At 43.9% G+C, this 24130-nt stretch overlaps 1 protein-coding gene across 5 annotated transcripts in view; it reads right to left on the bottom strand.

Moving 5' to 3' along the window:
- LOC135553087 (chloride channel protein 2-like) overlaps positions 1-24130 on the bottom strand; it is a 213633-nt gene that overhangs the window by 66056 nt on the left and 123447 nt on the right. For 4 of the 5 annotated variants that reach the window (XM_064985180.1, XM_064985183.1, XM_064985182.1 and 1 more), the window contains 11 exons: positions 23779-23907; positions 23542-23675; positions 23122-23199; positions 18458-18536; positions 17440-17565; positions 14012-14096; positions 10981-11082; positions 10484-10568; positions 9755-9910; positions 1036-1105; positions 709-819 (listed from right to left, as the gene is read on the bottom strand). In XM_064985180.1, coding sequence (XP_064841252.1) covers positions 709-819; positions 1036-1105; positions 9755-9910; positions 10484-10568; positions 10981-11082; positions 14012-14096; positions 17440-17565; positions 18458-18536; positions 23122-23199; positions 23542-23675; positions 23779-23907 — 1155 coding nt within the window. The remainder of the gene's footprint in view (positions 1-708; positions 820-1035; positions 1106-9754; positions 9911-10483; positions 10569-10980; positions 11083-14011; positions 14097-17439; positions 17566-18457; positions 18537-23121; positions 23200-23541; positions 23676-23778; positions 23908-24130) is intronic. The other variant, XM_064985181.1, reaches the window with a different exon arrangement.

The following is a 24130-nucleotide window of genomic DNA, read 5'->3' as shown; positions in this document are numbered from 1 at the left end:
GGGATGAGTGATGGGCAAGATGACTGTACCTCACAAGGTCAAAGATAAAAAAGTTGAAAACGTTAAACATTTTAAACATCTTCAATATTTTGTAACCGTTATTGAACAAAGAAAAAGAGGTGAGTGGATATAATGAGAGGAAGAAGAAGGAGTGGAGAGAGTGGGCAGCAGTGATAGAGGAGGGAGAGAAGGTTGATTATTCCTACCATAAGAATGGAGTGAGGAAAGAGAGCGCGATTTAATTTGATTTGAGAGACAAAGACAATGAGAGGGTAAATGTAGCCATGCTGAGATTAAAGAGAGGGAACATCAGAGCGACAGAAAGCTGAGTTAGAGGTGAGTCAACAACATCAGCACCCATTAGACACAAACACAGTTGACATCAACCCCTACACTGAACAACAGCATAATCAGCACAACCGTCAACAACAACGCTAACAGCAATATCACTCATAGCAACAACATTAAAGGACATCTTGCCAAAGGGGACTTCTAAAGCGCATCATTTAGTTTTTATCTTTGACATAAATGTCTTTATATTACTACTGGGTCTAGCTGTGTCTTATTGTATCTGGCTTTCTATTTCCTAATTGCTACAATAATGGTGTCTAGATGTGTCTAGTCTTGAATAGGTATTGTTAATCCTGTCTAGCTATACCAAACTTTGTCTTTGTTTGTGTGTGTGTCTGTGTGTCTACAGTAACTCACCCACAACTGCGTACCCTCCTGGCACTATGGGGTAGATGGTGCCATCAGAGTGGATGCCATCAGGGAACCAGGCGGCCATGCTCTCCCCGACCAGACGGCCAAACGCTGCCCCTAGCACACACACACACACACACACACACACACACACACACACACACACACACACACACACACACACACACACACACACACACACACACACACACACACACACACACACACACTTAATGAGAGCGTAACATACTGGTACACAGACACTCACAAGATTGCATAGCATGTTCCCAGGGTTAACATTATTGCTGAAACACACACACACACTTCTCTTACCAATGACGAAGACGGGCATGAAGGCTCCACATGGCACAGGAATGGTGGTGGCCAGAGCAGACATCCAGAACTGAGACAGACACACAGATACAAAGTCACAGAGGGAACAGTGTGGCATTTCAGTCAGCCAACAGGACAATCCTCCATTTAACTCAGCTGCTCTGACTTCTGATCAGTACTGTCTTTTATTCTGCACTATAAAAGAAAATAGTCCATTGTGATTGACTCATCTCTTCCCAGGCGCGAACTAGCTAACATCAGTCCCCATCTGGGTGAGAATGAACTGTCACACACCGCCTTCATTTGATGAAAACCCTGAAATGAACTGAACTCTGGATAATGAGCGAGCTGATTGGAAGATGCAGTCGCCACCGACGGGAGAGGCGGCTAATTAGAGACAAACAAAAGGAAATGTCAGTAGTCATAGGCTTGGGTCATCTTCTCGAACTGCACTGTTGGTTAAAGGCTTGTAAAGTAAGCATTTCACAGTAAAGTCTACACTTGTTGTATTCGGCGCATGTGGCAAATAAAGTTTTATTTTATTTTATTTACCATATCCTGGGATATTTGGAAAAATTCAAGGGATGGTTTTTGAATACCGTCAAAACTATTTATTTGAAGTTTGTTGTGGAAATTCACCACTAAGGACTCAGACTCAATATAACATTTTCCCTCAAGTTTTTAAATACATTTTAATATTTGTAGCTACTTGTGCAATACATTAGGAGATAAAGCAAATTGCGTTCTTCATTTCACCTGTCACATTATTTGACATTATGAAGCCTACCATAGTTCCCATAGAACAGTTGCGCCAGTCACGTTTGTTTGTAAAGAGCGCAACCGGAGAAAGCAGTAGTGTTCAGTGGAGGCTGCTGAGGGGAGGACGGCTCATCATAATGACCGGAACAGAATGAATGCGTTTGATATATTTGATACCATTCCACTGATTCCGATTCAGCCATTACAACAAGCCCATCCTCCCCAATTAAGGTGCCACCAACCCTCTGTGGTAGTGTTCTATATCTATCGGCGAGTCTTCGTTCTGCAGCGTACATGAGGTGATGAAGTTACACTTGTATGTAATTCACTAAATGTTTGCCATCAGAAATCTTAAGATGATTTTCTGCCAGAAGTCAAAGAGTTCTGGATGAGTTCTGTACAGCTGGCATTTTTCCCCCATGCTTCCTGCTACCATTTGTTTTCTTCTACCCTCTGCTCCATGTACACATGCTGCTCTTCCTTTAGAAAAGCATGCATCACAACTTTGTTCATTCGAACAGTTTGTCTAGTTCACTTTCACTTGTAAATGTCCACACTCACCAAAAATGACATTCGGTAGCTACTAGCTATGCTTGTATAACTTTATGAGCTGGATTTGTCTGGATTTGCAATTAGTTTGTTGATTTTCGCTCATTAGCCTTTAGCTAACAGCGTTGTGATTTTAATATTACTTGTGCTAATTTTGTTAGAATTCTAGTAATAGATGCACAATGGGCTTTTTGTGTGTTTTTAGCGCCCCTCTGTGTGCTATGTCGGGAATACCATAAATCCCAGGATGGCAGAGGAACGATATGCTGGTATGAAATTCTGGAACTGACCAAGCCTAGTCATCGGTGACACACACACACACACACACACACACACACACACACACACACACACACACACACACACACACACACACACACACACACACACACACACACACACACACACACACACACACACAAACACACACACCTTTCCAATATAGCCACAACCCCACACATACAAACACCCCTACACAACATTCACACAGGCCAAATAAAGAGAGCTTCCTCTCCGGAAGCCACAGCTCCCTAGGGATTCAGTCTTTGCAAGGAGAGGACGGAAGTGTGACGTGGCCATTACATAAAACTCTCAACAACTATCTGCCTGGTTTAGAGGTTTAAATAGACCTCTTAATTACACTCATCTCTCTCTCCTTTCCATTTCCCCCATTCACATCTCTTTCTTTTCCGGTTTCTCCCTCCCTCTCTCTCTAGTTAGCAGTAATTAAGCCCAGCTGCCAGTGTGATCTAATGGATCTCTGTCAGTAACTCTACACCCTACGCTGCTTTCACACCTATCCAAACACACACACACACACACCCACTCACAAACACACACACACACACACACAAACACAGAGGATTACTGCGTCATTCACACATATGTGAATGTCATTGGGGATTACTGCGTCATACACACACCTGTGCCATGGCACAAACACACACAGCAGGAGTCATTGATGGAAAATGGAGCATGGCAGAGAAGAATGTGTGTGGAGGGCTGCCACTTGACACAACACGCATGACACACACAAGTAATAGTCTAACCTAATAGCTGTTATGCTGTCAATTACCATGCACCATGATGGAAATGGTCAGAAATTTGGCAAAAATTACAATCTAACTTCTCAAAAAGGTGAACACACAGTCTGGCCAGGCAAACTTCAATAAGGGAGAGAGGTTTAATGGATCTGGAAACTCATAACATGGGCTTAAGGTTATTACAGAGGTATGAACTAAGATGGCACCTGGAGGAGTGTGAGTGTGTAGGTAGAGAAAAGTAGAGCGAAAAAAATAAGTATTTGTCTGTGTGTATTTGTGTGTAGTGCCTTTCTGTACTTCTTTAATAAGACACACACACAGCATTGCATTGAGTGGACACTGCTGTATGTCAATCCACTTATTCAGTTTAAGGTTACAGGGTTCCCTAGAATTGAATTGTCTTACCTAACAGTAATACATCTCTCTCTTCTAACACTCCTTTTTCATCTGCATCCATACCACCACTTTCTTTCTATCCTTCTCTCTCTGGTCTCTAATGAGAAGAGAGAAGACCAGGCTTGGTTTCTGTTGACTGCCTTGTTTGATATAAAATCATTATTACTGCTCTAGTAATTAGTCCCCTCTGTCTTGCACGCACACACACGCACACACAGGTGAGAGGAAAATAATTTAGGCAGCGTGCGATGACGTCACTTCCCCTTCATTGGCAGTCGCTAGGACAGTAGGCAGGGCAGCTATTCCCATGGTGACGGGCGGTGGTGACGTTGGCCTCCCTGCCCAGTGACAGTCACCCTGGATTCTTACCTCCCTGCCACAGGGTTGCCTAGGCGATGCTCTTGCTGACTCACGCAGGTATGAGCAGACATATGGCTTCATTATTACCGTATCATCATGGAATATTACCTACAGTACGATACCTCAGATATAACTTTCAGACCAGGTGGACCTTGGGATGCTGCAAGAGGGGACTTCAACTACTAAACACATGCACACACACACGCAAACCCACAATGTAATCCCAAATCACAGAATCCCTGATTACTGACCTTCTGTGCCAGAACCAACAACCTTTACAGAATAACAGCGGAAGATGGTCATAAAATAGCTGATGCAATCACTGCAAAACAACGGGAACACCCACCACATCAACATCCTACTGTAACATTCTCCTGTAACATCCTACTGTAACTGTACTGTAACAGTCTAATGCATAGTAGCTATAGTCCTATCCTATATCTCCTTCATACTCATCTTTATAATTCCTTTAAAACACCCCTTTTCCTAGTTTCATTTGACTCTTGCTTCCTCCATGTCTCTTCTCTAACTCTGTTCTTGTCTGTCATTTCTCTCACTCACTAGGCAAAAGCACAGACAGACACACAGTAAAAGTGGGCGACAGGTGAGTGTGGGCCTGTAAAAGGGAGATGGAGGTTTCTATGGTAATGGAGAGGTTTATAATGTTTATAGAGAGCCAGGCAGAGCTGGAGAACACACACACAAGAAGTGGCCGCCGATAGACATGGACGCGCTGTTTCTGGCTCCTAAGAAACTTTTGAGTCTTTTTTTGTTGGTGTTTTTTCTTACATTATTAGCCCAGAACATTTTTTGCATTATTACATACTGCCGGAAATAGCTTTGGGATATCAGAGCAGCGTTCACTCACCAGCATTTTCAACCAGAATTTCTACTTTCCTGAATTGGATCCTTTATTCGTACCCTCCAAGGCGATTGAACTTATCCCAGAGGCTGCTCCAAGATGCCGCCAGTGAAGAAGAGGTATTCTGAGTGGACTTGTAGTCCGAATCAGGAGGCTAGAACACCATACACAGCTTCCGAGTATATTACTCGCTAATGTTCAGTCCCTGGACAATAAAGTAGACGAGCTCAGGGTGAGAATCTTCTTCCAGAGAGACATTAACATACCTCTCTCCGGATATACTGTCCCCGTCCATACAGTAGGCTGGGACCGCATGCAGGGCAGCTATTCATTGCACAGCTAGGAATAAAGAACTCTCCAGGAAGAAGAAAGGCGGAGGTGTATATATCATGATTAAATACTCAAGGTGTGATTGTGATAATGTATAGAAACTCAAGTCCTTTTGTTCACCCAACCTAAAATACCTCACAATCAAATGCCGACCGTATTACCTCCCAAGAGAATTCTCTTTGGTTATCATCACAGCCGTGTATATTCCCACGTAGGCCGATGCCACGATGGCTCCCAAGGAGCTACACTGGACTTTGTGCAAACTGGAAACTGAATAATCTGACGCCGCTTTTATTGTAGCTAGGGACTTTAACAAAGCAAATCTGAAGAAAATGCTACCGATGTTCTATCAACATATTGCCCGCAGTACTTGTGCTTTAAAAACTCTAGACCATTGTTACTCTCGCTTCCGAGATGGGTACAAGGCACTCCCCCGCCCTCCCTTAGGCAAATCAGATCACAACAAATTTTTGCTCCTCTCTTCCTATAGGCAGAAACTCAAACAGGAAGTACCCATGCTAAGTTCTAATCGACGCTGGCCTGACCAATCGGAACCCATGCTTCAAGATTGTTTTGATCACCTGGACTGGGATATGTTCCGGGTTATCTATGAGAAATACTATGACGTATACACTGACACGATGACTGAGTTCATCAGGAAGTGCATAGGGGATGTCTAACCATGGCTAGATTCCAGCATTTGCGCAAAACTGAAAGCACGAAACACTGCATTTAACCACAGCAAGGTGACTGGGAATATGGTCAAATACAAACAGTCCAGTTATGCCCTTCGTAAGGCAATCAAACAGGCAAAATGTCAGTACAGAGACAAAGTGGAGTCGCATTTTAAACGGCTCAGACACAAGATGTATGTGGCAGGGACTCCAGACAATCACGGATTACAAAGGGAAAACCAGCCATGACCCGGACACCTATGTCTTGCTCCCGGACATGCTAAACACTTCTTCACCCGCTTTGAGGATAACACAGTGCCACCAACGTGGGCCGCTCCCAAGTATTGTGAGCTCTCGTTCTCCATGGCCGACACAAGTACGATTTTTTACATGTTTTAGTTATCCGTTATTTTACCAGGTAAGTTGACTGAGAACACGTTCTCATTTACAGCAACAACCTGAGGAATAGTTACAGGGGAGAGGAGGGGGATAAATTAGCCAATTGTAAACTGGGGATTATTAGGTGACCGTGATGGTTTGAGGGCCAGATTGGGAATTTCGCCAGGACACCGGGGTTAACACTCCTCCTCTTACGATAAGTGCCATGGGATCTTTAATGACCTCAGAGAGTCAGGACACCCGTTTAACGTCCCATCCGAAAGACGGCACCCAACACAGGGCAGTGTAGGACCTGAGGCATTGGGATATTTTTTAGACCAGAGGAAAAAGTGCCTCCTACTGGCCCTCCAACACCACTTCCAGCAGCATCTGGTCTCCCATCCAGGAATTGACCAGGACCAACCCTGCTTAGCTTCAGAAACAAGCCAGCAGTGGTATGCAGGGTGGTATGCTGCTGATATTTAAGTGTGGTAATAACCTTTGCAAAGCTGCCGGCCCAGACAGCATCTCAGACTGTATGGATATATTCAATCTCTCCATGCAGGGTTCTCGAGAGGGTGGTGTTGACAATCAGTGCAGTGGAGGTGTTGTTGCCCACTTTTACCAACTGGGAGGCAGCCCGTCAGGAAGTCCAGGACCCAGTTGCATAGGGTGGGGTTCAGACCCAAGGCCCCGAGCTTAAGGGGGTACTATGGTGTGGAAGACGGAGGTGTAGTCAATGAACAGCATTCTCACATAGGTATTCCTCTTGTCCAGATGGGATAGGGCAGTGTGCAGTGCGATGGCGAATGCATCGTCTGTGCATCTATTGGGGCGGTAAGCAAATTGAAGTGGGTCTAGGGTGTCGGGTAAGTTGGAGGCGATAAGATCCTTGACTTGTCTCTCAAAGCACTTCATGATGACAGAAGTGTGTGCTATGGGGTGATAGTCATTTGGTTCAATTACCTTTGCTTTTTCGGGAACAGGAACAATGGTAGACATCTTGAAGCATGTGGGGACAACAGACTAGGATAGGGAGAGATTGAATATGTCCATAAACACTTCAGCCAGCTGGTCTGCGCATGCTCTGAGGATGCGGCTAGGGATGCCGTCTGGGCCGGCAGCCTTGCGAGGGTTAACACGCTTAAACGTCTTAACCTGAAGAGTGACTATAACCTAAAGAGAACTCTCTTGGGAGGTAATATGGTCGGCATTTGATTTAGAAGTATTCTAGGTCGGGTGAACAAAAGGACTTGAGTTCATGTATGTTATTACAATCACACCATGAGTAGTTAATCATGAAACATCTCGGGTAGAGATATTTATTCCTGTCTGTGTGATGAACTGAGAACCCAACTGGCTGTACGCACTCAGACAGTATATCCCAAGAGAGTCATGCCGCTCAGGAAGGAAATCCTCGCCCTGACCTCGTCAACTTTATTATTATTATTGAACAATAGCAAGTAATATACTGGGAAGCGGAGGGTGGTGTGCGCGTCTCCTGAGTCAGACTAAAAATCCACTCTGAGTACCCCCTTTTCCGCCGGCGGTGTCCTGGAACAGCCTCGGGAATGAGTTCATTGGCCCTGGGGGTACGAACAAAGAATCTGATTCGGGAAAGTCGTATTTCTAGACGTAATGGTGAGTTACCGCCACTCTGATATCCAAAAGTTCTTCCTGGCTGTATGTAATAACACAAAACATTTCCTGGGTTAATAGTGTAATAACACATTAAACAACATAATACTGAAAAGTTTCCTAAGAGCTAGAAACACGGCAGCCCTATCCATTGGCGCCATTTTATACCATTTGTGTTTGACAGAACCAGAGGACAGTCTATCGCCCGTGCCCCTAGGGGGAAGCCCTACTCTTATTCCCACTCCAATTACTGGGCTGCCACCACCCTCCAACAGAGGACTGGAGAACGACTGCAAAAAACCTATTGGGGTCAAAAAGTTGTCTCAATGCAGTGTGATAGCTAAAAACGGTCAGTCTGCGATAGAGAAGACATCCTATGAGTAATATCATAGAGAGAATCAATCCATAGAAAGTCTGTCTGTCTGTCGTCGTCCCCCCCGAGGAACTGGTCTGGCCAAGTTGGGAGTGACGTTGGAGGATGGAACAGTACCATCAGAGGGGTAATTTAGAGCTGTCAAGATCATGTGGAGAGACTGACCAAGGCGCAGCGTGATTGGAGTTCCACATCTTTATTTTTAGTGAAACTTAAAACGAACCAGGAAACAAACAACGACCGTGCAGTACTGAGGTGCAACATGCACTAACTCAAAAACAATATCCCACAAAGCAGGTGGGAACAGGGAACCCTTAAGTATGATTCCCAATTAGAGACAACGAACATCAGCTGCATCAGCTGCCTCTAATTGGGAACCATACCAAGAGCACCAACATATAACCTAGAACACCCCCTAGTCACGCCCTGACCTACTACACCATAGAGAACCAAGGGCGTGACAAGAGTAGAGTAGATTGGTCTCACTGTGTTCCAAAAAGTATAATGATATTTTCTTTTCAGATTATTTGAGATAAAGTACAGAAGGCAAAAAAAAGAAAGTGAGCTAGGATGAGCGAGAGAGCGAAGGAGAGAAAGAGAAAGTGTATAGAGTATGTATCTTCCATTACAGCAGGATCATCACACTCAATATCTAATGCTTATATAACTTTTATCCATTCACTTTTGTCTCTCTATCCCTCTGTGGTTCCTTGTTTCTCTCTCTATCCAGGGACTTTAACTGCATTACACAGCCTAGTGTCTCTCTCACACACACACACAACACAGTGAGCGAACAAGATTACCAAACAGCAGTTCTGCGGTTCTCTTTTAAAAGGGGACATTTCATTTGAGCTGCTAGAACCTACACAAAGGTTACATAAAAACCTAATCAAATCCCAACAAGGTAATAACCTGATGCTTCACCTGCCCTCGTATTACACTGGGCTGGGTCTCAATACTCCACAAGCCTAGCCCTCATTTAACACTGGGTTGGGTCTCAATACTCCATAACCCTAACCCTCATAACACTGGGATGGGTCTCAATACACCACAAGCCTAACCCTCATTTAACACTGGGCTGGGTCTCAATACTCCAAAACCCTAACCCTCATAAAACACTGAGCTGGGTCTAAATTCTCCACAACGGCCTCCTCTCCTTTCATTTAAATGAATGGACAGGATCCTGCTGTATTACCTTCACCTGTAATGTCAATGGGAAGAACGTTACTTCAGACTATTGAGACATGCCACATGTAGTGGGAAGGGAGTAAAGTAACAGGGAATTAAACAAATAATAGGTGATTATAAAGAAAAGGAGTGATGAGAACAAAGTGGATGATGATGATGGTGTGCCTACCTTCATTACGATGAAGAGGACGAGGGTGACAAAGACATTGACCTGGGGGTGATTCCAGGCCTGGGAGTTGCCGATGTAGTCAAACCCCTCGGCTATGCCCTGCTTGGCCCATGTCCGGTTGTCTAGCAACGTCACCAGGGACTCCTTCTGGGTCAGCTGCATGGGGGAAACAGGAAGTGACAACATAACAGACAGACAGAGGGCTAAAGTCAACAGGCATTTTTTATTTTTTATATATCCCATATTGGTCCCTAGCTCCTAACCCAAAGCATTTAAGTAGATCTGAAAGGATTGGATAGGTATAGGCAACACATCAAGAATTCATCCTAGCCTTTCAGAGGGAAAGGAGAAGCGATTACATTAGTGCTATCCCAATCTACATGAAGTGCCACGGGGTAGGTGCTAGGAGGTGATTTGAAATTGGGTACAACACATCCATTTTATTAGGAAGACCATTATGGAAAGCGGTTTCACTTTAGGCAATGGATGTGATGATTTAATTTGAAGTGGTTTGGCTTAAGGCTTGTGAAGCTGAGTGGGGGTCTAGAAGACGGTGTGTAGTTGTGTGTGATGCTGTAGCTAGACTTTAGGGAGCAACAGAATCAACAGCTTATTGTAGCAGAAATAGACTAAGTCTGACACCCTCTCATTACAGAGACAGAAAGAGGAGAGGGTGGGAGGTAGACTCTGCCTCTATGTAAAGAAGTAAAAAAACTGAGTGGAACTAACCTTGCCTGCCATGAACTGTCCGAAGCCGGGGGGAAATGTTAGCGTAGACACCAGCAGAGTGACCAGGGCTGGATACAGCAGACGCCTGAGAGAAGAGGCACGAGGGAAGGAGGGGGAGAGGAGGAGAAAGCAAAAGGGTGTTTAGTCATTACTGTTTACTCTTCAAAACCAAACTGTCCCCAAAACCTTCCCATGGCTGAGTGATGTACAGAACATTACATTCATTTAGAAATCTGAGGATAGTTAATTAATCAGTCTGATAGGGAGATGAGTAAACACCATTCATTAATAAACACTTGTCAAGATGAATGTCTTCATTTTTCTCTGCTGTGGAGAGATCTGCATCAATAGAGCTGATTTCACAGAGTAATCTATCTAGTTGTGCGCTAGTGTGTGCGTGCATGTGTGCGCTAGTGTGTTTGTGGGACACTAGGATACAGGGACTATCTGGGACCCAGTAGGGGCTTCTGTCTGACATTGATGACATCATGACTTACTTCTTCATGAGGAACTTGTTGATGGTCTTCTGTTTTCTGATGAACTGGACTATCAGTCTGTTCAGGTAGACAAACAATGCACCGCCAAAACCACTGGCAATACTGAGGAGAGAGGAGGAGGATAGAGGAGGGAGGGTTGAGAGAGGAATGGGAGGGAATTGGGGGCAATGGAGAGAAGAGGGACATGGAGATAAAATTAAGAAAATGTAGGTGGAGAAAGAGATAGGGACAGGTTTACATGTATATATGTTTGTGTTTTAAGTAAGTACCAAGTATGTGTCCACTTTGTGTAACTGTCAGTAGGCAAAAGAGACAGTTTCTCCAGCCACCAGAATCAAGCAAAGCCCTTTGAAAAGTACTTTCCAAAGTTCCCCCTCAGCTACAGCCAAGTATATGAATGCTCATAAATTCATGTTCCTGCATAATGAATTCTGTCAAATACTCCTGAATAAATGATGAATGGATGAGGGAGAATCATTCCTACATGTTTTAAAGCTATTCTCTGAAACGTGTGTGTGCGTGTGTGTGTATGTATAAGTGTTTGTGTGTGTGTGTGTGTGTGTGTGTGTGTGTGTGTGTGTGTGTGTGTGTTTGTGTGTGTTTGTGTGTGTGTGTTTGTGTGTGTGTGTTTGTGTGTGTGTGTTTGTGTGTGTGTGTGTGTGTGTGTGTTTGTGTGTGTTTGTTTGTGTGTGTTTGTGTGTGTTTGTGTCGCAGGAGCTTGGTGGCACGTCAATTGGGGAGGACAGGCTCGTGGTAAAGGCTGGAGCAGAATCAGTGGAATGGTATCAAATACATGGTTTGATGCCATTCCATTTTCTCCGTTCCAGCCTCAGCCATGCTGAGGGGAGCCATCCCCCCCTCAGCAGCCTCCATTGGTTTGTGTGTATGTGTGTGTGTGTACTTGTGCACGTATGTATATCTCAGAACACCACATCTGAGTACCAGTGAAAGTTTGGCTAGAAGGGGTTTACTACACAAAGGTCTTCCCCAGCTAGCATGTAGCAGAGACGACAAATTCCCCCCTCTCTCTCTCCCTGTCCGAGTTAACTGAAACACTGCCCGACTTTCCCCATAAGACATCAAGGCATTGGCAAGGGAGAGGATACTGAATTACACACATAAAGGGTCTTGCGTACAGACACACACACAAACTCTTTCTCTCTCTAAACGTGAAATAAGACAGCTGTTCTCCGGAGGGAGCGTTTTGTTAGATTATGAGTTAAAGCTTCACTGCTCAGATCACGAGAGGGAGGACATCCACCAGACAAAAAGGAGAAAAGAGGAGAAAAAAACGAGGGATTTTCTTCTCTTTGGGAGCACACGCAGAGTTAAGTAGTAGATGGCTGTTCTTTCTTCTGAGATGGAGAAAGAGAGAGAGAGACAAGAGAGAGAGAGGCTCTGGTCTAATTCAGTTATGTGGTAAGCCCAGAGGCTACACTACTACAGTAACAGCAAGCTAAAATAAGATGTCCTAAATGCATCACCTCGCTGGCTGAATAATCAATGTTAGGTGACTAACGTCAGGAGGCTATCCTCCTGAACACTCACACCAGCTTTCACCTGCTAACAGAGGCAACGTAGGGCTCACTGTCTAACAGAGGCAACGTAGGGCTCACTGTCTAACAGAGGCAACGTAGGGCTCACTGGCTAACAGAGGCAACGTAGGGCTCACTGTCTAACAGAGGCAACGTAGGGCTCACTGTCTAACAGAGGCAACGTAGGGCTCACTGGCTAACAGAGGCAACGTAGGGCTCACTGGCTAACAGAGGCAACGTAGGGCTCACTGGCAAACAGAGGCAACGTAGGGCTCACTGGCAAACAGAGGCAACGTAGGGCTCACTGGCTAACAGAGGCAACATAGGGCTCACTGGCTAACAGAGGCAACGTAACAGAGGCAACATAGGGCTCACTGGCTAACAGAGGCAACGTAGGGCTCACTGGCTAACAGAGGCAACGTAGGGCTCACTGGCTAACAGAGGCAACGTAGGGCTCACTGGCTAACAGAGGCAACGTAGGGCTCACTGGCTAACAGAGGCAACGTAGGGCTCACTGGCTAACAGAGGCAACGTAGGGCTCACTGGCTAACAGAGGCAACGTAGGGCTCACTGGCTAACAGAGGCAACGTAGTGCTCACTGGCTAACAGAGGCAACGTAGGGCTCACTGGCTAACAGAGGCAACGTAGGGCTCACTGGCTAACAGAGGCAACGTAGGGCTCACTGGCTAACAGAGGCAACGTAGGGCTCACTGGCTAACAGAGGCTACGTAGGGCTCACTGGCTAACAGAGGCAACATAGGGCTCACTGTCTAACAGAGGCAACATAGGGCTCACTGGCTAACAGAGGCAAAATAGGGCTCACTGGCTAACAGAGGCAAAATAGGGCTCACTGGCTAACAGAGGCAACATAGGGCTCACTGGCTAACAGAGGCAACATAGGGCTCACTGGCTAAAGTAGGCAACATAGGGCTCACTGGGCTAACAGAGGCAACATAGGGCTCACTGGCTAACAGAGGCAACGTACGGCTCACTGTCTAACGTAGGCAACATAGGGCTCACTGGCTAACAGCGGCAACGTACGGCTCACTGTCTAACGTAGGCAACATAGGGCTCACTGGCTAACAGAGGCAACGTACGGCTCACTGTCTAACGTAGGCAACATAGGGCTCACTGTCTAACAGAGGCAACGTACGGCTCACTGTCTAACGTAGGCAACATAGGGCTCGCTGTCTAACAGAGACAACGTACGGCTCACTGTCTAACGTAGGCAACATAGGGCTCACTGTCTAACAGAGGCAACGTAGGGCTCACTGTCTAACAGAGGCAACGTAGGGCTCACTGTCTAACAGAGGCAACGTAGGGCTCACTGGCTAACGTAGGCAACATAGGGCTCACTGTCTAACAGAGGCAACGTAGGGCTCACTGGCTAACAGAGGCAACATAGGGCTCACTGTCTAACAGAGGCAACGAAAAGCTCATTTGCTAACAGACGCAACGAAGACCTCACTAGCTAATTGAAGACAACTTAGACTCACCCAATGACAGCGAAGGCTGGGAGCTCCTGAAGGTCAAAGGGGAAGTCCAGACGGAAACGGGTTTTAAACAGAGCTGTGATGGTCTCTGTGTAGGACGGAGGGAGGGAGTGAGGGATGGAGAGAGAGTGATTCATCATTATCAAAATGCTTTTAAGGGGCTATATACAGTACAGACCTTCCATCAATGATTGCATGTGCCAATATACAGTATACTGTATGGGTTGTTCCATGAAATAAGTGCCTATTGCATCCCGTTGATATTTGAAATGAAATTGTGCACCAATACTGATTTTTAAAAGCCTTTTAATATTTAATGAGGAGCCCTTTAATTTTGACCACATGGATAGTGGTGCCATTGTAAATAAGTATTTCCTTTTAACTGACCTGCTTAGTTAAATAAATCAGATTTCTTTATATGAATAAAAACTTGCTAAAGTGCTAAAATTCTGCATTTGAACATGTTCCTCTGTGCACCCTCTGACTTCTAGGAAGATTATAACATGTTCCTCTGTGCACCCTCTGACTTCTCGGAAGATTTGAACATGTTCCTCTGTGCACCCTCTGATTTTAACATGTTCCTCTGTGCACCCTCTGGTTCTAGGAATATTTTAACCCACTTAACCCCTATGTTTTCCCCCTCATTGTAAAGCCCTGGTTATGCTGTTGCTTTGACAAAGTCATTTCTGAAAGATTATTATTTATTTAATGTGATTAGTGAATCATTTACGTGTGTCCCTCATTTTAATGTCAACCCTATTACGTGAACTGAAAAATTCAACATAAAATGTTGATGTAAAAGCAGGAGAGCTGGCTGAACTATTTTTGACCATTTTCTGGTGTTTTGAGGTGGAAAACTGAGCGGGTCGAGCATAACACGTCAACCTGTTACCCATTGATAGACAGGGTAGAAATCTTTACAAATTGTGAAGCTTGCACTCAAGTGCCTCTTGCTGTTACACACAAGTTTCCATTCCCCATTTCACAAGGGGATTCATGGCCAATGTAACATTCCTGTTACTTTATTTGACCCTTGATAGTCATTTTTTAATTTAACCTACTGAGATGGGAAAACTTGTTTGTTAAAATTCTGTGAATTCCAAAGTTATTTTCACACATCTCAAAAGGCACCGAATTGGTGGAATGACCCATATACACTTAACAAAAATAAAACCCAACATGCAACAATTTCAGAGATTTTATTGAGTTACAGTTCATATTGGGAAATTGGTCAATTGAAAAAAATTAATTAAGCCCTAATCTATGGATTTCACATGACTGGGAATACAGATATGCATCTGTTGGTCACAGAGACCTTAAAAAAGGTAGGAGTGTGGATCAGAAAACCAGTCAGTATCTGGTGTGACCACCATTTGCCTCGTGCTACGTGACACACCTCCTATGCATAGAGTTGATCAGGCTGTTGATTGTTTCCTGTTCTACTCCTCTTCAATGGCTGTGTGAAGTTGCTGGATATTGGTGGGAACTGGAACACGCTGTCGTACACGTAGATCCAGAGTATCCCAAACATACTCTATGGGTGACATGTCTGGTGAGTATGCAGGCTGTGTATTATCATGCTGAAACTTTAGGTGATTGCGGCGGATGAATGGCACGACAATGGGCCTCAGGATCTCATCACGGTATCGCTGTGCCATCATTTAAATGCAATTGTGTCCGTTGTCCATAGCTTATGCCTGCCCATACCATAACCCCACCTCCACCATGGGGCACTCTGTTCACAACGTTAACATCAGAAAACCGCTCGCCCACACAACGCCATACACACTTTCTGCCATCTGCCCAGTACAGTTGAAACCGGGATTCATCAATAAAGAGCACACTTCTGTGACAGAGAAATTAACATGTTTACCTGTTTTGTTTAATATTACAATTATACTTATTATATAAACAAATAGTAAAGGGATGGTTTCCACTCCAGCTCCCTGCAGCCTGTCTGGGTATGGTCAAGGACATGGTGTTTACTCAAGATAGAGATAGCTTGAGCTGACAATTGATTTATGCCATAGAATGGGTTGGTGTTTCTGTACTGTGAGGTACAAGTTAAGAGCCCTCGTCTTGAGGGCCAAACTCTGGTTTCCATACAATGAGAACAGTCTTTACCGCAGATACTGTCTGCTGTGAATTATTCATTTCTTTCATACTAAGTCTAATCTTTTGACCCATTCCACACATCTGTTGTTTGTCATGAACATTCAGTAGGATGTAGTTTGCTATAAAATGCTGTGGTTCAAATCTGTTTGTTGGGCTCTCAATGAATCATCTAAGGGTGGTTCGTCGACCAGCTTCATTACTGCAATAATTAATCAATGTAATTAATACATTTTGAAAAAAGTAATATCCTGATTGGGGATTGACCTTGTCTCTAATCATTATTAATTTGAATTACCATGACACTTCTCTAGCGTGCCAATGGTCATCGAAGGTGAGCAGTTTCTACAGTTTGTGAAGAAATTCTTCAGTTGTGCAAACCCAGTTTCATCAGACGTCCGGGTGACTGGTCTTAGACTATGTGGAGGTCCTGGGCTGGCGTGGTTACACGTGGTTTGGAGTTGTGAGGCTGGTCGGCAGTACTACCAAATTCTCTAAAACGACATTGGAGGAGGCTAATGGTAGAGAAATTAACATTAAATTCTCTGGCAAAAGCTCTGGTGGACATTCCTGCAGTCAGCACGCCAATTGCACGCTCCCGGAAAAAACTTGAGGCATATGTGGCAAAACTGTGTGTCACACCCTGACCATAGTTTACTTTGTATGTTTCTATGTTTTGGTTGGTCAGGGTGTGATCTGAGTGGGCATTCTATGTTGGATGTCTTGTTTGTCTATTTCTATGTCTGGCCTGATATGGTTCTCAATCAGAGGCAGGTGTTAGTCATTGTCTCTGATTGGGAACCATATTTAGGTAGCCTGTGTTTCACTGTGTGTTTGTGGGTGATTGTTCCTGTCTCTGTGTTTTGCACCAGATAGGACTGTTTTAGGTTTTCGCACGTTTGTTGTTTTGTTAGTTTATTCGTGTACCAGTTTTTCTTTATTAAAGTACAATGAATAACAACCACGCTGCATTTTGGTCCGCCTCTCCTTCTACAGACGAAAGCTGTGACACTGTGTTGTGTGACAAAACTGCACATTTTAGAGTGGCCTTTTATTGTCCTCAGCACAAGGTGTGCCTGTGTAATCATGCTATTTAATCAGCTTCTTGATATGCCACAGATGTCAAGTGGATGGATTATCTTGACAAAGGAGAAATGCTCAATAACAGGGATGTAAATAAATTTGTACATGAAATATAAGAGAAATAAGCTATTTGTAAATATGGAAAATCTCTGGGATATTTTATTTCAGCTCATGAAACAAACACTTTACATGTTGTGTTTATATCTTCATTCAGTACACATGTAGACCGGTCTTACCCTCGTCTTTATTCCACACAGCCAGGACTCTGAAGATGAAGGCACTGAAGGTAGCAGCGAAGAACCCTCTCCAGTAATTCCTCACCGCAAAGAACGTAGATGTTACCTCAATACTGAACAGCACACCTACAAAACACACACACATTAATACATTTCTCAGGAACACACAGGAACATGGCAGGGTCATGTTTTGAAGGACGCATGGCTCTCGACTTTCACCTCTCCCGAGTCGGTACAGGAGTTGCAGCGAAGGATATCCCGAAAAAGGGGTAAAAAGTACAATGCAAATATAATAATAAAACATTTTTAAATTTGGTTGAGTTGACAACCTAACTATTCAATAACACTACATTTCATTACATTTGAAATCAACCAGAGATTGAAATCATAGGCCTATGTAGTCTATTTGTTGTTGAATCCTGGGTTGAATTGAAACAATAGCTGTTGATGACTTTGCAAAATGCTATACGTTTATATAGGCCTAAATAGCATCATTGATATAAGAGTGATATAGCATGGTCACATTTCATTTGTTCTGTTAAACCCATCCTTTGGAATGACTTCGATAGTAACATTGAATCTATTTAGTTTTTAAGTGGAGATCTCTCAAGAATCATTCTCAGGATAGCACATTGGTAATAGTCAGTGACAATTATCATAGCTAAGGGCTAGGCTACGTTAAAACCCCGGACAGGAGACCAAGGGCAGCTGTAAATAGATACATTCTACAGTAGGTGCTGCCCAGCCTATTGTTTTTTTTCCTGATAGTGGATATAACGTTGAAGATCTGACATTGTTTTAAAAGGTACAAATTCAACACATTTTATACAAGGTTTCTCTATGCTGAAATTTGGTTACCATGATGACAATCATGTTGAAATTCCACCCTCAAAACAGTTTATGTTGATTACTTTTTTCAAATCCAGCATAGATTCCCTGTCAGAATACGTTGACAAATTACACTGAAACAACATTGATTCAACGCATTTGTGTCTAGTGGGATGTTGGTGTCACTCACCTCCAATAGGGGCAGCAAAACAGCAGCCGACCCCCACAGCACAAGCAGCTGCCAACATCTCAATGTTCCTCGACTCATTCTGTAAACACATACGGAGAGGCATATTTACATTTACAGACACACACACCATATGAGGTAGGCTAGGCCGTTGTCGGGTGGATGTAGACCTAGCAGTGTGGAAGGAGGCATACAAGGATGTTACGTTTTTCTGTCCAAGGGGAGGTCTTTGATGTGTAAAAATGGGGAATACATAAGTGCCAAAAGTAAGCTACTACATTATTTACAAAATAATAAACAGGACGAAGAGCCATATAAACTAGATTTAAATCAATAAGTCAGCCCACTGACTTCCCCCAGGGAAGCTCTCACTAATGCCTGTTAGCAATTAGCATGCACAGCAGCAAGTATAGCCCAACGTTGCCTTGTCAGAGCTGTTGTGGATGAAATGCAGAGTTAAAATAATTTTTTACCCATAACGCATTTCACCATGAAACAATAACAAAGCCTCCTCCCACCCATTTCAGTAAAAAGCTGAGGGATAAGGCTGAAGAAATGTATCCACTCTCAAATTCATGGACAGAGCTAAGTATGCAAGGACTGAACTACACTCATGAGGCACTAATATGAACAATTCTTGAAGATTCAAATGGATACATTTCATTAATTCAGCATTTCCCCAAACTCAGTCCTGGGGACCCCAAGGGGAGCATGTTTTGGTTCAGCTGTGTAGTGCTAGGGAAAACACAAAAACATGCATCCCTTGGGGTTCCCAGGACCGAGTTTGGGGAAATGCTGAGTTAAAATGTTTGCCTCTGTTTGCCTGTCACACTTACTCCGACCAGGAAATATGAAGAACCCTTCTCCACTTTAGCTTGAGTGCTAATGTGTTTATTCCTAAACATGATCACTTTGTAGGTAATATTTTAATGAACAAATGCATGGATGGAAGAGTAATTTGTGTGGAATCACAAATAACTAAAGCTTTGGTGCCAAAACGAAGCAGCATGCTCTCATAGTTTCTCAACTATCATAGTTTCCTTTTCTCAACACTCAAAATAGCGAAGAGCATTCCTGCAAATATAACATGTCTTTCATAAAACAGTTTTGATAATATTGAATTGCTTTACTTTGGTAGATGGCACAGAGAGATTGGATCTATGCCACTGCCCAAACAACCACATGGTACGGTCGAATGTAATAAAACTTCTGCAAATACAGTATGGCATGGGACTACAGATGGATTACAGATATGTAATTTAAATAGGTGGTAGAGAGATGGGATATGGAGTTCTGGAGAAGAGGAAGTTATGGTGGATGTTCTGCCCTTCATCTCCAGCCATGCTTTACCTTGTTTCCTATGAGGCTTGGCTCCTTTATGCAGCATGTTAGTGAAACAGAGAGGTGAGTGTGAATGTGTACTAAACACCACCACACACACACACACACTTGTCATTAGTATGCCATAAAATGCACCATATTCGTATACAGTACAGATACAACACAGAGAGGAGGGAGAAAGAGAGAGAGGATGAGAGGAGGGAGAAAGAGGATGAGAGGAGGGAGAAAGAGAGAGGATGAGAGGAGGGAGAAAGAGAGAGAGGATGAGAGAAGGAGAAAGTGGCTAGAGGGAGCCGAGGGAGAGAAGGACAAGAAGATTAAGGGGGGGAGACAGACTGTCTGTCTGTCTGTCTGTCTGTCTGTCGACGTATGTAGCAAAGGAGTTCTCCACACTTGAGGGGACTTGGGGGTTTGCTTCAAAGATTCTTCATTGCCCCTGCCCCCGTCCCTTCACACACACACACCGACAGAGGGAACAAGGGACTCTCATCTTCAGAGTACAGAGAGATGAATCAAAGATTCCCTCTCTCTCATTCCCTCTGTCCCCTAAGGCCCAAGCGGAACAAACATAGTCTTTCAACTTTCTATCTCTCTACTCCTTTTTGCCTGGTTGTCCATCTTTACCTCCATCTCTCTCTCCCTTGCTTTCAAAACTTTTCTTAATTTATGTATCTCTACATTTATTTATCGCTCCCTGCAGTATAGCTAGGGAGATTACACATGAGATGTCTTTAATTAGTTAGCAAATAAAATGCTAGTTTAAATATTTATTATGTGTATGTTACTTGTGTAAATATACATACTGTGTGTGTGTGTGTGTAAGCAAAGAAATACATATGCATTCTGGACATGTGCTCCTTCGGAACAGTCAAGACAGAAAACATTCTCTAAACTGGCAATATGTGACATGTTTTTCTCTTCTTCACCAAGTCAAGTCTTTCCTCTGAGCTAGCCCACAAACAGGCCTGGTTTTAATCCGACACAGACAGGAGCAGTCGATTAGGAAGAGGAACAAACAGATTGGAGAATCAGAAGTGTGTGTTTCTCACAGCTCCTCCTGAGCTATCACAGCTTCTTTTACCCCCATCAGAGAGAGTAGAGTGAGAGGGAGGGAGAGAAAGATGTCGATCGGCCTGATTTAGGAGTTCACAGAAACAAGGAATCTTTTCAATACATAGCTAAACTACAGTACAGTTCTGTCTTAAGAGAGAGATGAGCCTGTTCAGTGAATTACTATGGCATCTCAACCATAGTGGAGTTGGTTTGACTGCATGATCAGTGGCTACAGTAGATGATAGATATAGTGATAAGATGTACTGTGGTGGTACTGTGCTTTAAATGTGATGTGCATAAGGGAGAGTACTGGGAAAAAGTTAGGCTATGGAAGTGAAATATCAGAGGCAAGTATAGTGTTGAAAGAAGAAAGCAAAGGATTAATAAAGCGAAGCAAGTTCAGAACGGGAATCCAAGTGCCCGCCTCAGTTGACGCATCAGCTGAGATTGCACCAATTAGATGCTAGTAACAATCACGCCTGCCTTATTTGGAGGTCTATTTAGCTGACCGGTTCTGCTCATATATCTTGCTGCTGCTACTGCTAGTATGTATTTGCTTATAGTGATAAGATGTAATGTGGTGGTACTGTGGTTTAAATGTGATGATAAATGTAGCAGATTAGTCTCGTGACTACTATATACTTTGTTTGTTCCTATGCTAGCTTCAAGCAGAGCCTGTGCTCTCGGTTAACACACCCCATCACAGCCTATTATTGTCCCCAGCACAAGGTCCACCTGTGGAATGAGGATGGTGTTTAATCAGCATGGATAAGAGCGTCTGCTAAATGACTTAAATGTAAATGTAAAAATCTGTCAGGTGGATTGATTATCTTGGCAAAGGAAAAGTGCTCACTAACACATTTACATTTGAGTCATTTAACTCTTATCCAGAGCTGCTTATAGTAGTGAGTGCATACATTTATATTTTTTTCTCAATTTTAGACATTTAGCAGAACTCTTTCCTAGAGCGAACTACAGTAGTAAGTGCATACTTTTTCATTTATTCATACTAATAGCGATGTAAACAAATTTGTGCACAAAATGTGAGAGAAATACGCTTTTTGTGCATATGGAACATTTCTGAGATATTTCATTTCAGCTCATGAAACATGGGACCAACACTTTACACTTTATATCCCTTTAGTGGTGTGGGGGCTGTGCTTTGGCAAAGTGGGTGGGGTTATATCCTTCCTGTTTGGCCCTGCCCGGGGGTGTCCTCGGATGGGGCCACAGTGTCTCCTGACCCCTCCTGTCTCAGCCTCCAGTATTTAGGCTGCAGTAGTTTATGTGTCGGGGGGCTGGGGTCAGTTTGTTATATCTGGAGTAATTCTCCTGTCCAATTTGGTGTCATGTGTGAATCTAAGTGTGCGTTCTCTAATTCTCTCCTTCTCTCTCTCTTTCTCTCTCTCGGAGGACCTGAGCCCTAGGACCATGCCCCAGGACTACCTGACATGATGACTCCTTGCTGTCCCCAGTCCACCTGGCCGTGCTGCTGCTCCAGTTTCAACTGTTCTGCCTTATTATTATTCGACCATGCTGGTCATTTATGAACATTTGAACATCTTGGCCATGTTCTATTATAATCTCCACCCGGCACAGCCGGAAGAGGACTGGCCACCCCACATATGCTCTCTCTAATTCTCTTTCTTTCTCTCTCTCGGAGGACCTGAGCCCAAGGACCATGCCCCAGGACTACCTGACATGATGACTCCTTGCTGTCCCCAGTCAACCTGGCCGTGCTGCTGCTCCAGTTTCAACTGTTCTGCCTTATTATTATTCGACCATGCTGGTCATTTATGAACATTTGAACATCTTGGCCATGTTCTGTTATAATCTCTACCTGGCACAGCCAGAAGAGGACTGGCCACCCCACATAGCCTGGTTCCTCTCTAGGTTTCTTCCTAGGTTATGGCCTTTCTAGGGAGTTTTTCCTAACCACCGTGCTTCTACACCTGCATTGCTTGCTGTTTGGGGTTTTAGGCTGGGTTTCTGTACAGCACTTTGAGATATCAGCTGATGTACGAAGGGCTATATAAATAAATTTGATTTGATTTGATTTACATGTTGCGTTTATATTTTTGTTCAGTGTATATTGACACTGCTTGGGCATTGAGCTACCCTGAAGGAGCAGAGCCTATATTGACAAGACTTGCATTATTCATTTCGTAATAAATGGTTCAACATATTTCTGCGTGGTGTTTCCTTCTGAAAGATCATATTGAGTAACAATGTGGTAACTTGTGTGTGTGTGTACTTGTCCAGTTGTGGTTTACCTCGTAGATTCCACCAAACAGAGACATGAACTTGCTGAGGAGTGCAGCACACAGACTGGCAATGTGAACAAACGGGCCCTAGAGAGGGAGAGAGAATGTCTTGTGAATGATTTCCTAAAATACTTGGTCCATGTGTCACCACAACCCCACGCCAGCGCCAGTCTCTGTGTTTCAGTGTGATAACCCCTTGTCCTATGAATCACAGATATATTGATTGATTTTAGGAGCCTTCAAGCCAGATTGCATCTGCTGGCTGTCAAATGGAGTGTGTGTCTGCATAACTAGTGGAACAGACTGTACTGTATTGGCAGCAACATGTGACACACTCATATAAGCCTGACTGTGAGAACAGCGTATGTGTGTGTACACGTCAGAGGTGTGTGTGTAGTGAGAATAATTTGTACTGAATGTGTCTGTTACCTCCTTTCCCAGAGGCATGCCACTGCCCAGGGCACAGGTGAGGCCGATCACTTTGGCCACAAAGGTTTTAAAGGTGAGGTATTCTTTCAGCACTACACCCCTCAGAATGGTCTTCATCTCTGGGATACCTGAACCTAGAGGGGGAAAGGGGGTTATGGTGCTATGGTGCAGTCAGTATGTATGTGTGTGTGTGTGTGTGTGTGTGTGTGTGTGTGTGTGTGTGTGTGTGTGTCTTACCTACAGCCTGTGGGGCCAGTATCTGTGTGAAGCCAGCTGAGAAGGTGATGAGCACCACAGGGTAGGTGACCCAGGCCAGGTATTGGAGAAACACATTACTCTCCAGGCCTCCGTACATCCACTTCTGTGCTGTGGACACACACAGTCCAATATCAACTTGGTGTCAATCATAAAGTAAAAGTACATCCAATATATAAATTGTGAAAACATATATAAATCATGAGAATCGCAATACCTATCGGCACCTAAGTATCGTGATAATATTGTATGGTGAGGTTCCTGGCAAATCCCAACCCTACTCATGAGTACAGCGACAAAATATTTGACAACAGTAGAACCCGCAGGACTCTTC

Source organism: Oncorhynchus masou, chromosome 13 (assembly GCF_036934945.1).
Source record: "Oncorhynchus masou masou isolate Uvic2021 chromosome 13, UVic_Omas_1.1, whole genome shotgun sequence".
Taxonomy (NCBI): domain Eukaryota; kingdom Metazoa; phylum Chordata; class Actinopteri; order Salmoniformes; family Salmonidae; genus Oncorhynchus; species Oncorhynchus masou.
Note: the sequence above shows the minus strand (reverse complement) of the source record. Positions and strands in the feature narration are given on the sequence as shown.